The sequence below is a fragment of the Nerophis ophidion genome, linkage group LG09, assembly GCF_033978795.1.
Source record: "Nerophis ophidion isolate RoL-2023_Sa linkage group LG09, RoL_Noph_v1.0, whole genome shotgun sequence".
Taxonomy (NCBI): domain Eukaryota; kingdom Metazoa; phylum Chordata; class Actinopteri; order Syngnathiformes; family Syngnathidae; genus Nerophis; species Nerophis ophidion.
The window spans coordinates 43,753,231-43,768,387 of record NC_084619.1 but is presented as its reverse complement, the minus strand read 5'-3'; the positions used below and the strand labels follow the sequence as shown (position 1 = coordinate 43,768,387).

The 15,157-nt window shown below is 41.1% G+C and overlaps 1 protein-coding gene across 8 annotated transcripts in view; it reads left to right on the top strand.

Moving 5' to 3' along the window:
* The window catches only part of hspa12a (heat shock protein 12A), a 143,326-nt gene that overhangs the window by 43,340 nt on the left and 84,829 nt on the right, over positions 1–15,157 (top strand). For 4 of the 8 annotated variants that reach the window (XM_061911033.1, XM_061911037.1, XM_061911034.1 and 1 more), the window contains exons 2-3: positions 8,315–8,391; positions 10,018–10,083. In XM_061911033.1, the coding sequence (XP_061767017.1) occupies positions 8,315–8,391; positions 10,018–10,083 (143 nt within the window). The remainder of the gene's footprint in view (positions 1–8,314; positions 8,392–10,017; positions 10,084–15,157) is intronic. The other 4 variants (XM_061911038.1, XM_061911036.1, XM_061911039.1 and 1 more) reach the window with 1 other exon arrangement.

Here is a 15,157-nt window from a genome sequence, read left to right as displayed (position 1 = left end):
CGTTGCAACGATAGCAGAAGTAATTAATTATACGGCCTGTTACTGAAAAAAATAACGTTGTTAGTAACGCCGTTATTACAACACAGCTCCTAAGTAGGGCTGAGCGACCGTGATCGTTGATCGCGATTAATTTGACAAATGAATTAATTAATTCCCAAGACAAACAGCACAGGGTCCATCGTTTGGCGGTGGTTTGGATTCAAGTGGGAAGATGTTGAACAATTATGCGGCAAAAGCGTCCCTACACAAAGTAGCACCACTGCTAATGTAGCATCACTTGAAAAGTCACCCACTAGAGAATGAGGAGTGCTTGAAACTCTGCATGTCAACATCTCCGTTCGGTGCCACACCCAAAATATGCCAAAGCAACTATTTCCAGATCAACACCGTATAAAAAAATACTCAACAACAGAAAAAGTTAACGTCCGCAGGAACCTACCACATAGCGAAGGACAAATACTATTGGATTTCCTATTATGCAGCTCATTTTTATTTGACACTTATTGAAATATCTTGTGTGACATCATGCACAAAAGTGCACTGTTTTTGTTTTAAACTATTGTGGTGGTGTTCTGTACAAAAACTGCACTTTAAATTAGTGTTGTTCTGATAAGTCATCTTAGTAACATCATGCACAAAAGTGCACTAATAGCTTTCTGTTTTGGAAATGACATGAAGGTTTGTGCCACTGCTTAATAACTGTTTATTAAATACAGTTTTGGTAAACTGACTTAGTTGTGATTTCCCTCTCTGCATGAAATAAGCATATATTAATGAAGTATGAACAAGAATGTTTCAATGTAGAGACATAGAATCATCATACTGATGTGATTATATGCATCAAGTTTTAATTCAAGGCCAAGGCAAAAGATTGCGATATATATATCGTGCATCGTGACATGGCCCAAAAATATCGAAATATTGATAAAAGGCCATATCGCCCAGCCCTAAGGGATACTTTGTTTTTTAAATCTTCAAACAGGCTCAAATCCTCTTCACTCAAAATCCTAATAGCCGTCACGCGCCTTTAAAGTACCAGCAGAATGGAAAAACAAGTTTCCTCTATATTGAGGCTATTATTATATGTCTGATTCATAGCACTGAAAGACTTACAATAAGTAAGGACAATACAATAAAAAGATATGATCAAAATAGTTTCAATCTCACAGAAATTCCTGAGCCATTTTGAAAAATAATAAGCAAGCCTAATTACAAACCCCGTTTCCATATGAGATGGGAAATTGTGTTAGTTGTAAATATAAACGGAATACAATGATTTGCAAATCCTTTTCAACCCATATTCAATTGAATGCACTACAAAGACAAGATATTTGATGTACAAACTCATAAACTTTTTTTTTCTGCAAATAATAATTAACTTACAATTTCATGGCTGCAACAGGTGCCAAAGTAGTTGGGAAAGGGCATGTTCACCACTGTTTTACATCACCTTTTCTTTTAACAACACTCAATAAACATTTGGGAACTGAGGAAACTAATTGTTGAAGCTTTGAAAGTGGAATTCTTTACCATTCTTGTTTGATGTACAGCTTAAGTTGTTCAACAGTCCGCGGTCTTGTTGTCGTATTTTACGCTTCATAATGCGCCACACATTTCGATGGGGGACATGGCTGGACTGCAGGCGGGCCAAGAAAATACCCACACTCCCTGGCTTGGCATTGTTTTGCTGAAATAAGTAGGGGCGTCTATGATAACGTTGTTTGGATGACAACATATGTTGCTCCAAAACCTGTATGGACCATTCAGCATTAATGGTGCCTTTACAGATGTGTAAGATACCCACGGCTTGGGCACTAATATACCCCCATACCATCACAGATGCTGGCTTTTGAACTTTGCGCCTATAACAATTCCGGATGGTTATTTTCCTCTTTGTTCCGGAGGACACCACGTCACAGTTTCCAAATATAATTTGAAATGTGGACTCGTCAGACCACAGAACACTTTTCCACTTTGCATCAGTCCATCTTAGATGAGCTCTGGCCCAGTGAAGCCAGCGGCGTTCGTGGGTGTTGTTGATAAATGGCTTTCGCTTTGCATAGTAGAGTTTTAACTTGCACTTACAAATGTAGCCACCAACTGTAGTTACTGACGGTGGTTTTATGAAGTGTTCCTGAGCCCATTTGGTGATATCCTTTACACACTGATGTCGGTTTATGATGCAGTACCGCTTGAGGGATCAAAGGTCCGTAATATCATCGCTTGCGTGCAGTGATTTCTCGAGATTCTCTTAACCTTTTGATGATTTTACGGACCGTAGATGGTGAAATCCCTAAATTCCTTGCAATAGCTTGTTAAGAAATGTTGTTCTAAAACTGTTCGACAATTTGTTTACAAATTGGTGACCCTCACCCCATTCTTGTTTGTGAATTACTTAGCATTTCATGGAAGCTGCTTTTATACCCAATCATGGCACCCAACTGTTCCAAATTAGCCTGCACACCTGTGGGATTTTCCAGATAAGTGTTTGATGAGCATTCCTCAACTTTATCAGTATTTATTGCCACCTTTCCCAACTTCTTTGTCACGTGTTGCTGGCATCAAATTCTAAAGTTAATGATTATTTGCAAAAAAAAATGTATTTCAGTTTTAACATCAAATATGTTGTCTTTGTAGCATATTCAACTGTATATGGGTTGAAAATGATTTGCAAATCATTGTATTCCGTTTATATTTACATCTAACACAATTTCCCAACTCATATGGAAACGGGTTTGTAGTAAAAGTAAAAGTAGGAAAATGTTTTAAAAGCTGTGTACTAAACAGATGCAGCTTAAGTGAAACACTAAGCATCGTGTGGCCTTATCGCTAAGTGCTAAACAAAAAATACAAACAGTAAAATGATTGCTTATTGTACATTTTCTGCTCTTACTGCATGATGACTGATAGGATGTCAATAACTTCGATTTAGATGAAGAATTATTCATAATTCCTGCGAAAGGTAAAAAAACGTTGCTGCCTGCAGACACTTGTCTTCTGTTGTAGTGTGTTCGTCTCCATATCTGGATATAAATTGAATGTTACAGATGAACAACGTCTAGATTCATGGCTAAATCCTCCTGTTATCCAGATGACAGGTATTATTTACAATGTAGGATAACTCTGAGCGGAGACCCGAAGCAGCAGTAGCAGAAATGGCAGCAACAGGACATTGCCAGTGTTCTGTCAAATTTGGCAGCTTCCTCAAAAAAAGCACTACTTGCATAACTCGATAGTGAGGTCTATTGAACTACTCAGCCACATAGAAAAATGCTACTTTTTGTTTAGGAATTCCAATTTGGCTATCAAATAACGGCCCCACTGTAGAGTTGTAATTATTACTTTCTTTTCGCAAGGTTTACTATGTCTGTCAGTGAGCAGCATAAATATGTTTCTAAACACCGATTCGGATATCCAATAACACTCCTATTGTAGAGTTGCTATTATTACCATCGTCGGGAGTTTTCTTTTTTGCATGTTAACTTTTTGTCTGTTAGCAACATAAAAAACATTTTTAAATGCCGATTTTGATATTTAATAACGATCCCATTGTAGAATTGCTGTTATTACCTCCGTAAATTAGTTTTTTTTTTGTCAGGGTTTGTATGTTCTTTAGCAACACGATATGGACGGATCTTAATGCATTTCTCAGAAATTGTCGGAAATAGTTCCTGGATCAAGTAGTTTTCTAGTTTTTACTATTCATAAATGAGCTTGTCAAAGCACTTATTGTTGAAAGTAGTTATGTCATTGTTCAGTATATATAAACAACCATCTATGCATTTTAGGTTAAAGGCCTACTGAAATGAGATTTTCTTATTCAAACGGGAATAGCAGGTCCAATCTATGTGTCGTACTTGATCATTTCGCGATATTGCCATATTTTTGCTGAAAGGATTTAGTAGAGAACATTGACGATAAAGTTCGCAACTTTTGGTCGCTAATAAAAAAGCCTTGCCTTTACCGGAAGTAGCAGACGATGTGCGCGTGACATCACGGGTTGTAGGGCTTCTCACATCCTCACATTGTTTATAATCATAGCCAGCAGTAGCTAGAGCTATTCGGACCGATAAATCGACAATTTCCCCATTAATTTGAGCGAGGATGAAAGATTTGTGGATGAGGACGTTTAGAGTGAATTACTAGATTATTAAAAAAAAAAGAAAAAAGAAAAGGCGGCGGCTCCAGGCGGCTGCATGCGGTGTTTCAGATGTAATTACACACATTTACTAGGATAATTCTGGAAGATCCCTTGTCTGCTTATTGTTTTAATAGTGTTTTAGTGAGATTGTAAAGTCATACCTGAAAGTTGGAGGGCTGCGGTGAACGCCAGTGTCTCTGAGAGAAGCCAATGGAGGAGCCAAGATCACAGCTGCCTTTTTGAGCTGCAGGATGCTAAAGGCAGCTGCAATCCATCGCTTTCCACCAACAGCATTATTCTTTATAGTCTCCATTATTAATTGAACAAATTGCAAAAGATTCAGCAACTCAGATGTCCAAATTACTGTGTAATTATGCGATGAAAAAAGACAACTTTTAGCCGCGTGTTGTACTGGGCTAATATGTCTGCTACAACCCGAGACGTCACAAACACACGTCATCGTACGCGTCATCATTCCGCGACGTTTTCAACAAGAAACTCCGCGGGAAATTTAAAATTGTAATTTAGTAAACTAAACCGGCCGCATTGGCATGTTTCAATGTTAAGATTTCATCATTACCATTGCAATTGTGTGGTCGGTAGTTTTGGGTTTCAGTAGGCCTTTAATCAAGGTTTATATTGTTTTGGTCTTGTTTTGTTTCCTGGAATTTGAAAATAATGCTGAAAATAACCACAATAAATATGTTTTGTTTTGCCTATTGTGCAGAGGAAACAGATGGCGCCATATCTAGATCTGATCTACGGCCTTTTGCTGACCTCTGTTTACTAGTGGCGTATACTGTACATCAGGGATGCCTCGGTGCAGGTTTGCGCTATCCAAGTGCTTTTGTAGTTTAGGAATTAATGGTAAACAAAAAGCAAATTTTGACAGGCATTTTTAGGTATATTTATTAAGGAAGTGCAGCGGCTAGAAAATGGTGCCCTGCTGGTGGAAGTCGGACTGTTTTAGCTGGTTGATGAGCGCTGTGTCATTGGTGCAACTGTGTCTGCACACTGTTGTGCGCCCTAAAAAAACAAAACTAAATCAACGTAGGATGGAGCAAAAAAATCCAATGTGTTGTGTGGGGGGATTCAAGGACTCAGCAGTGGGTTCGGGGACTAGTTATTACATATTGGCCTGAGATAACTTTCTACTCACTCTGTAATTGCCTACAAAATTAAAATTCCTGTTTAAACCGTGATTAAAATGTAAATGTAGAAGATACAATGAATGCAAAATAATTTTAAATTACTTCTTTCTTTTGGAGTAAAAACTTCTACATGAGGACTCTACGCTAGGGAGCTGCTTTGGATGAATATTTTGTTCAAAGAAAAACATTGAAATATATGCTTTTTCGCTTATGCGCAGTAGCAGTGGGTTGCAGATATTGATGGGTTGCGGTAATCGACAAAACACCGGCTCAATGCTGCCATGCACCATAAGCTTCTTCTTCTTTACAGTTACAGTTTATGGCAGTGGACATCCATATAATGCAACGTATGTTGCATTATCGCAATATTCAGTTTAATTTTATAATTACATTACTGTCCAGTGCAGCATAGGCTATCGTTAGCTCTTGGTTATCAATGCGCTTCTAAAAATAGTTTGTCTCCCTTAGCGCTTAATATTGAAGTCACGATATGTAAACAGTGCATTGTTTGTGGGTTTTGGATGATTATTTAGACAATTTTCTGGGTGAACTAGAGAGCCCCCATGACTCCATTGTTAGCAGACTTTTTACTTATTTATTCATTTATGAAAAACAAATGTGTTCATGTCTTATATGGGGATAGTGAATGATAGACAGCTCCATCAATTTCAAATTTTTTGCATATTTCCAATACGGTCAATCTGCTGATATGTTCAGAGTGCAGAAAGTGGAACATTCAAAATGACCGTCTGAAATTGTGGCATTTTGTGATATTTAAGTCTTGTTACATACTATGCGGATTGTAAATACAATTTGTTATGGTTTAATCGATACAGTAAATCACAGTTACTGTACTGTCAACCTTTTTTCCCTACTCTATTGGTACTTTAAAGGGAAACTGCTCTTTTGATTAAATTTTGTCTATTGTTCACATTCCTTACGAGAGACAAGAAAACACATTTATTTATTTTTCCACTTTTTTACATAAAATCGGCACATTCAAGGTGGCTAGCAATGCAACTTAAGGGAGCAATCACTTCTACCTCTAAATCACTTTAAAAACGCATTTAAAAAGCGTCAACGATACTTCATTTACATTCCGTAACCCGTATAACAAGCTGTACAGACATTTTCATTGTAAGAGTGAACACTCAGGAACTCTTTTTTTTTTTTTTTTCCAGTGTAGTTACACATAGCCATGCTGTGGTATCAGCCGGAAAAGCTAGCTACGGCAAGAGATAAGCTACCTTCTACGTCAACACCAAACGCGTTTGAATTTGTAATGCACAACACATTGCAATGCGACACCAATTTTACTGACTAAAAACATGAACAATCATATTACCGTATCTGTAAAGTATTAGCCCATGTTTTGTTTGTATGCAGCTGTGCTAGATGTACTGTATTTGTACTAAAACGTAAGCAGCAGTATCAGGTTGCAGCGACTCATTTGTCCAAAAATAGTCATCTTAGTTGTCTGTTATCAAGTCTAGCTGCCATAATTACAACACACAGTTGTGTTTGATTGCAGAAGTAGAAACATATATTTTTTGCCAGAAGTCAGACGTGCGCTGCTATGGAAACAGAAATCAATGTGCAGAAGAAATCAGCCCCCGGAAATGATAAAATTTATCAAAATACGTTATATATAGACTTGCAATGTGTATATAGAATAAAATACGTTATATATAGACTTGCAATGTGTATATAGAATGTTGCTGGAGGGTTTTGAAGGGATTTCAGAGGGCTTTAAAGGCTACAACAGTGACTCTTATTCACCGCATCTTTGAAGCGTTTTGTTTATTCTCTTTAAAAATCGTATATAAAAAAAAAAGATATGTGTTTTTGTGTCTGATAATCAGTGTTTCCCATTCATGTATTTGATTGTGGCGGAGCACCACGTCTTCATATTAGCCGCCACAACTAACAAAATAATGTAATATTATGTATTATAGCGTCCAGAAAAAAACAAAAAAAAGTCTGATGTTTTTTTTTATAGCTTTTATTGCCAATTTTATGCAAACTGGCCCAATTTCAACAAGTATTTCCTATGTGCTTCAATTGACACAGCAACACTTATTCATTCTTCACCGACATGTTGTCTTCACAGACCATGGGAAATATAAACAACACTAACATACACATTAACACCAGCAGGCACTTACAGTACGAATGGCTATACATATTTGTTTGCACACTATTGACTAGGGGTGACCGTGGTCAGGGGAGCGCAGGGGAGACGTTCCCTCCAGGGCCGATGTTTTGTCCGGAGTATAACCCTTCACAATGGGTCCGTAAAACTCTGCTCTGTGGTCGGAATGACGAGACCGCCCATTAGTTACAAATTGGTCACTTTATGTATAATTTCCAAAGTGCACAACTGGCCATCCACGATGCTATTAACACAAAACCAATGTGGCCCCTTAGCCAAAAAGTTTTCCCACCCCTGCTGTATAGCACTTTGTGTTGCATTTATTTTATGTATGACAAGTATAAAGTTGATTTGATTTGATCTGATAAACATGCATTATCTTAATATGACGATGATATTAAAAACTCTATATTTGACCAAACGTTTATCATTTGTATCGTGTATTCAGTATATTGCACAACCCTATTTTGCAGTCCCCTTAAAAGAGTCAATGTGAAACTGTAGTAAACCCTGCTCTTGTGTGACTGCAATGTGTTGTGATACTTAACCTGAATTGTGACTATCTGGTTCTCTCTGGGTACTCCGGCTTCCTCCCACCTCCAAAGACGTGCACATAGGAATAGGCTGATTGGCAAAACTAAATTGGCCCTAGTGTGTAAATGTGAGTGTAATTGGTTGTCTGTGTCATCTGTGTTGGCCCGAGGATGAGGTGGCGACTTGTCCAGGGTGTAATCTGCCTTCTGCCCGAGTGCAGATGGGATAGGCTCCCCCCCAACCCCGGCAACCCCAAGGGGGACCATCCGTTGAATATAAATGAATGGACGTGTGTGTAATTGTGTGTTTTATGTTTGTCTTTTTCTTCTTCTACAGATGAAATGGCAAACTCATCACCAGCAAAGAGTGTAGGTGACCCTGGTATTACCCCACTTTCTCCTACGCATATTCAGGTAAAGCCTTTTCTAATCGTGTTTTTGAATGTACCAGATAACTTTTTTTAATTGATGTTTTGTTTTTCACTTCTAAACATATAGATTTACTTAAATGCACTAGTCTTTTTTACATGGTTACTAATTGTCGGCTTAGGGCCTGATATACTAAAGGTTTGCGTGCAAACTTAATAGCACAGCCAACGATTGCGTCTCTGAGGTAAGCAGACTAAGGAGTGCAATCCATTTAATGAGTCCGTCTCATTGAATAAGCAGAACACCCACAATATTTAGAGGAGAAGATACAAATAAATGACTTAAGTGGCTGATTAAAACAATTACAATTGATTCGTTTTGTTGTTTTCTTGCCTTTATTATTATGGTTTTTCTGTTAAGATGGTCCATCGTCTCCTACAGCGCACTGTCAGCATGTTTAAAAATAGCTTCTGTCGTCTATATATTTTGATTCTACATTGCAGAAAAGGTTTTACATCTTATAGGTTTGGGCTGTTGGTTCAACATTATCACACACTGGTTGAAGAGCATAATAATATGACTTTGGAAGGTATATAATGCCGGTCGTAAAAAAAAATCATTTAAATAAGGCAGTCAAGCACCACTTTTTGATTGCGCACACATTTTTTGTGTGCGCATTTTATTGTAATGAGGATGCTGCTTCTCTGGAGCTTATAGATACAATATATATGAGAGGGATTTTTGTTTGGCTTTTTGATTTGTGTATTTTTTTGTTGTTGTTCTTACCATTATCCTTTATTTACTACACATGTTATAGACTGTCTTATGTACTAGATACAGTGATGCCCTTCCTTAGGGGCACATGCCCAAGCAATCAATAAAGTTCCATCTAACGTAATCTAATCACAGTGGTTCTGTTTCTGAAGCAGTAAGGTTACAATGTTAATATAGGTTGCTAATTGAGGGAATAACAGGAACAAGTTCATTTTCATAACACTAAAAAATGATTTTTATTCTTACCTTTTTATTTGTATAAGAAGTTTATGTACTTGTCTGTGCTGTAAGTGTGTCAGTTAGCAAAGAACTAGTGGGGCTACGGAGCTGGCGACAAAAGAGATCAGAGTAGAGAATTTAGAGGACCCAAACAGGCACACTGTGGAATAAATACATCCTTAAAACAGAGTTGTACTCACGCAGTGTTCAAGAATAAGGATGTCACACAAACATGAAATACATTACACAGGATATAGAAAGTCAAAGGGCAATAGTAGAAATATAATTATTTAGAACAGACTATCTAGACCAGGGGTAGGGAACCTATGGCTCTAGAGCCAGATGTGGCTCTTTTGATGACTGTATCTGGCTCTCGGATAAATCTGAGCTGACATTGCTTAACAGGATAAGTAATGAATAATTCCACTTGTAATCACAGTGTTAAAAACAACGTTCAAAATATAAAACATTCTCATGCATTTTTATGTTCAAGAAGTTGCGTTAATGGTAAGAAGTAATTTATTTATTATTGGTTAGTGTGGGGCTTGCCCTCCTGGGGTTTCTTCAGACCACCAAGAGCCTGTTTTAGGGTTCCAATATTGTTTTGTTTTATTTTTCTCTGTTGCTTTACAGCAATTGTCTTTTTCTCTTTCGTCCTCACTCACGCTCTGGCTCCAGCCCCAGCCCCAGCCCCAGCCCCAACCCTGTCTCTCCTCCTGGCTGCTGCTTATAACAGAGCGACAGGTAATTAGATAAAAAGGCCAAGGTGGGCCGTCTACGCACCTGTCGTTGATTTCGAGGCCGGTCCCGGCAACATCCCGCTTTGCTGCAGGCCACGCCCCCTCCACAGTTAGCTTCAGAATAACAATGTTATTACAAAGAATAAGAGACTTATTATACTCTGGAAATGTTGGTCTTACTTAAAAAATACATGCGTTTAGTTGTGTTCAGTGTTAAAAAAAAATATTATATGGCTCTTAGGGAAATACATTTTAAAATATTTGGCTTCTTGGCTCTCTCAGCCAAAAAGGTTCCCGTCCCCAGATCTAGACTGAAACTGTTTAGCGACAGCTATTTTATGTCTTTTTCGCACATCTAGAAAAAACGTGCAGACTAGCAGGTGGAGTGCAAACCATGCCACAATAAAGTCAAGCGTGGTGGTATAGTTGTAAGACATTTTAATGACTCTTGCGAGTGAGAGGCTTTTTAGCACTCATCAATGATGAACACAGGACCAGGCTGACACCTGAGCATCTTGAAGTGCTCGTCTTTGTTAGAAAGAATCTCCCCATTATGTTTGGACTTCAATTGTTTTCCGCCCCTGACTGGGGCAAACAATTGAAGGCAGTGTGTAGAAATATATATATATATATTTTTAAGTTTACACTTGTTCAAGAGCAAGTATTGATGCTGAGTTATAGACATTTTATCCCACTCAGGTTGTTTGTGTGTTTTGCTTTTTTTTAATTATGTTTACATCATTATTTGCACTTTATACTGTTCACTTGTTTACTGTTTAATGATGCCATTTCTGTTTGTCATGTATAATTTTTGATATTTTGTGTTTATCCTTGAATACCAACTATTGTGTATTATTCAAACTCACCTAATTCAACTGGCTAGTTGTTATCAAGAGTACTAAAATCCTTTTCAGCGTGAATCTGACAACTATCCATCCATCCATTTTCTACCGCTTATTCCCTTTTGGATCTGACAACTAAGTAGGCTAAATAACTTTAAACTTTAATACATGCTCGAATCGGCCAGTATCGGTATCGGATCGGAAGTGCAAAACAATATCGGTATCGGATCGGAAGTGCAAAAACCTGGATCGGGACATCCCTAGTGTAGGGCACCCTGTCTTCCCAGGACAGACCTAGGATCCTTTGGAGGCAGCGGATGTGGAAGGCCTCGAGACTCTGGATGTGCCTCTGGTAGGGTGTCCAAGTTTCGGAACTATAGAGCAGCGTGGAGAGGCAGACTGCCTTATACACGACTGTCTTGGTGGAGCTGATTATATTCCTGTTCAGGAAAACCCTGGACCGTAGCCTTCCAAAGGCAGCAGAAGCCAGGCCAATACGGGCCTGGACGTCATCGTCAATGGTGCAGGATGGCGACAGGGTGCTACCGAGGTAGGTGACGTGGGGGACGGTGGATAATGGGTGCGTGTTTGGCTGGGGAGTAAACTCCTGCACGAGCATTTGTGTTTTCTTGGTGTTTATCTGAAGACCAATGTCACTGTAGTTGGAGGCTACCACATTCAGTGCGCGCTGGAGAGACTCAGGAGAGTGTGCAAGTACAGCGCAGTCATCTGCATACTGTAGTTCCAGAATATGCTGGGTGGTGGGTTTAGTGGTGGCTTGGAGGCAACGGATGTTAAAAAGGTTACCATCCAGCCGGTATTGTATCTGAATCCCATCTGTGGGGTCCAGGTGTTTATGGGACAGGAGGGTGACAGTGGAAATGAACATGTTGAATATGGTTGGGGCAAGGACACACCCTTGCTTGACCCCCACAGCCACAATGAAAAATGGGGATTGTTGGCCGCCGTTGCTCACACAGGCCTGCATACCATCATGTAGCTGTCGCAGTAGGTTGCAGAACCTTGTATCGAAGGCCTTGGACCGGTCAATGAAAGCCATGTATAAGTCTTTGTGGTGTTCTCTGCATTTTTCCTGTACCTGTCTGGCAACAAAGATCATGTCTGCGGTGCTCCGATCACGTCTAAAGCCGCATTGAGATTCGGGCAGGATGTTTTCGGTTACATGAGTTGCTACTCGATGTAACATGATCCTTGCTAGCACCCTCCCAGTTGCGGATAATGGGGAGATACCTCTGCTGTTGCTGCCGTTTGCTTTGTCGCCTTTGCGCTTATAGATCGTTATGATAGCATCCTTCCAATCTTGCAGGATGACTTCAGACGACCAGATAGCAGTGATCAGCTGGTGCATTCTGCGGTGCAGGAGGTATCCACCGTGCTTCAAGATTTCTCCCGGGATCTCGTCAAGGCCTGGGCTCTTGTTGTTTTTTCAGACCCTTGATGGCCTTGAGTACCTCTGAGAAGCTGGGAGAGGAGTCCAGCGAGTCTACAGGGGGCAGGCATGGGAGGTCAGAGAGTATATCTGTCTGTACAGGGTTTGTGGTGTTCAGCAGTACCCTGAAGTGCTCAGCCCATCTGTCCAGGATCTGTTGTTTGTCCTTGTAGAGAGTGATGCCGTCAGCTGATCTAACTAGGTTGATGTTCTTCCTCTGTGGGCCATAGATGGACTTGATGGAGTCGTAGAAGGCATGAGAGTTGTTGGTGTCTGCGTGATGTTTTATTTCGCGGGCCTTCTGTGTCCACCAGTCATTCTCCATGGCTCTGAGGGTGTGCTGGGTTTCACTTCTGAGGCGGATGAGCTGAGCCTTCAGGACGGTGGATTGAGGGTTTGATATGTGAGCTGCAAGGGCCTTGTGTTTTGCCTGAAGCAGGTCATAGATTCCTGGCGCACTATTGTCAAACCAGTCTTGATATCGCCTTCTGGTGTACCCTATTGACTCCACGGCCGCCTGGTGGAGGGCAGTGCGTAGGGTGCTCCAGGTAGGTCCAGTGTCCAGATCTGGTGGCACTTCAGGTATCTTGAACAGCTGATCTGCTACCTTTTTCCTGAGCTGGTTGACACAGTGCGTGGACTTCAGTGCATCGCAGTTGAGCCTCTTGGAAGGTGGTGTTCTTGTTCTGATCAGGCTGTGGTCAGTCCAACAGTCAGCTCCACGCATGGCCCTAGTGATGCGCATCTCCTTCCTGCCCTCGTGGCGGGTGACGATGTAATCTAGGAGATGCCAGTGTTTAGAGCGAGGGTGTTGCCAGGATGTTTGGTACTTGTTCTTCAGTTGGAACAATGTGTTTGTGATGACCAGTTGATGCTCAGAACATAGAGTGAGAAGACGGAGACCATTGTTGTTGAGCTTGCCAACACCGTGCCGACCCATCACTTCCCTCCACAGTACACTGTCCGAGCCCACTCTTCCGTTAAAATCCCCTAGAAGGATGAGCTTGTCATTGAGTGCTGTTTTGCGGATGGCGGAGTGCAGGGAGGCATAGAACTCTTCCTTACATTGAGGGTCGGCAATCAGTGTTGGGGCATAGGCGCTGATGAGGGTGCAGTAACGGTTATTGGTGAGGGGAATCCTCCAGGTCATCAACCTTTCGCTAAGGCCAACTGGAGATACGGGAAGCTTCTGAAGTAGGGAGGTCCGCACAGCGAAGCCTACACCATGGAGGCGACAGGAGCCTTCCGGAAGCCCTTTCCAGAAGAAAGTGTATCCTTCTACCACCTCGGCTATGGAGTCCTCCCCATGGAAGCGGGTCTCGCTGAGGGCCGCAATGTCAATGTTATACCTGTTCAGTTTGTGCGCCACCAACGCTGTTGTTCTGCGGGGACGAGTTGAATCATCACGCACATCCAAAAGCGTACGGTGGTTCCAAGTCGCTAGTGTGAGTGTCAGTCGGGTTTTATTGTTGTGTTTTCGACCGCATGGGGGGATGACCCGGCAGCTGCGGTAGGCTGCCCGGGAGTGGAGGAACAGACCATTTTTAGGCCACATTTTCTAGGCCCTTCCCATCTCAGGGTGAGCAGGGTGGGGCTGCTCAGTCACGTGGGGAGCTGCAGAAGAGACGCGCTGTTCCGTCCCGGACCTTAGCGACCGTCTATCCCACGCCGCCTGCGTGCAGAGTGGGGCTAGATACTCCCAGTCACATCCTGACCTGTATCTGCCACCCTTCTCCATCGCCGCAGGACTTGGAGGGGAGGGGATGGGGTGGAAAAGGGGGTGGGGGTGTTTGGAGCAGGCCTGCGCAAGGAGTAGATTAGAGTGAAGGAAGTGGTGCGCAGTCACTACCCTCATTACCTTGGCTCCCCCCTACGTCTTCCAGTGGCATGAAAAGCTCATGACGACCTTCTGCAGGAAGGAGTTGCAGAAGACTGCCAGCACACCGGTCTGTTGATGGCTGCCTGATGCGGGTCTTCACAACAGATTTGTCGTTAGGGGTTTACTCCCGTAGCCAAACACATACGGTGCACCCAGTAGACAGTGAGGCACCCTTAACCTTCATCCGCCTTTACTGCCGGGGGCGATGCGTCATCCTCTGCCAGTTCCGCAGTTGAGGTTTTTGGATTGTGCTTTGCCTGGAACCTCCCCCTCGACCTTACCGCCATGGTTGAACCTACCAGGAGCCGAGGCTCCCGACAGCATCGCTCTGAGGTTAATTGGAACACACAAGGCTCTCCACCACGACATGGTGGCGACGCGTGGAGAACAATGGCTTTGAGAAAGGAGGCGGTCGCACTGCAGCTCCGTCCTACGTATACTTGTCATCATAAATGGACTGTTGAAAATATGCAGCAATATTATTTTATGATTTTATAATAACTGCTGGATGACTTAAGGGGCTGATATGTCTGCTGTTTTTTTTAATGGCATTCATTTATACATATATACAGTATATACACACACACAGACACACACACACATATATATATATATATATATATATATGTATATATGTGTGTGTGTGTGTGTATATATATATACTGTATATATATATATGTGTGTGTGTGTTATTTATATATATGTATGTGTATATATATAGTATATATATATATGTATGTCTATACATGTATATGTATATATATATATATGTGTGTATATATATTTATATGTATATATGTGGATATATGTATATGTATATATATATGTGTGTGTGTGTGTGTATATATATATATATATATAATGTATGTACATATATATGTGTGTATATTAGGGCTGGGCGATATAG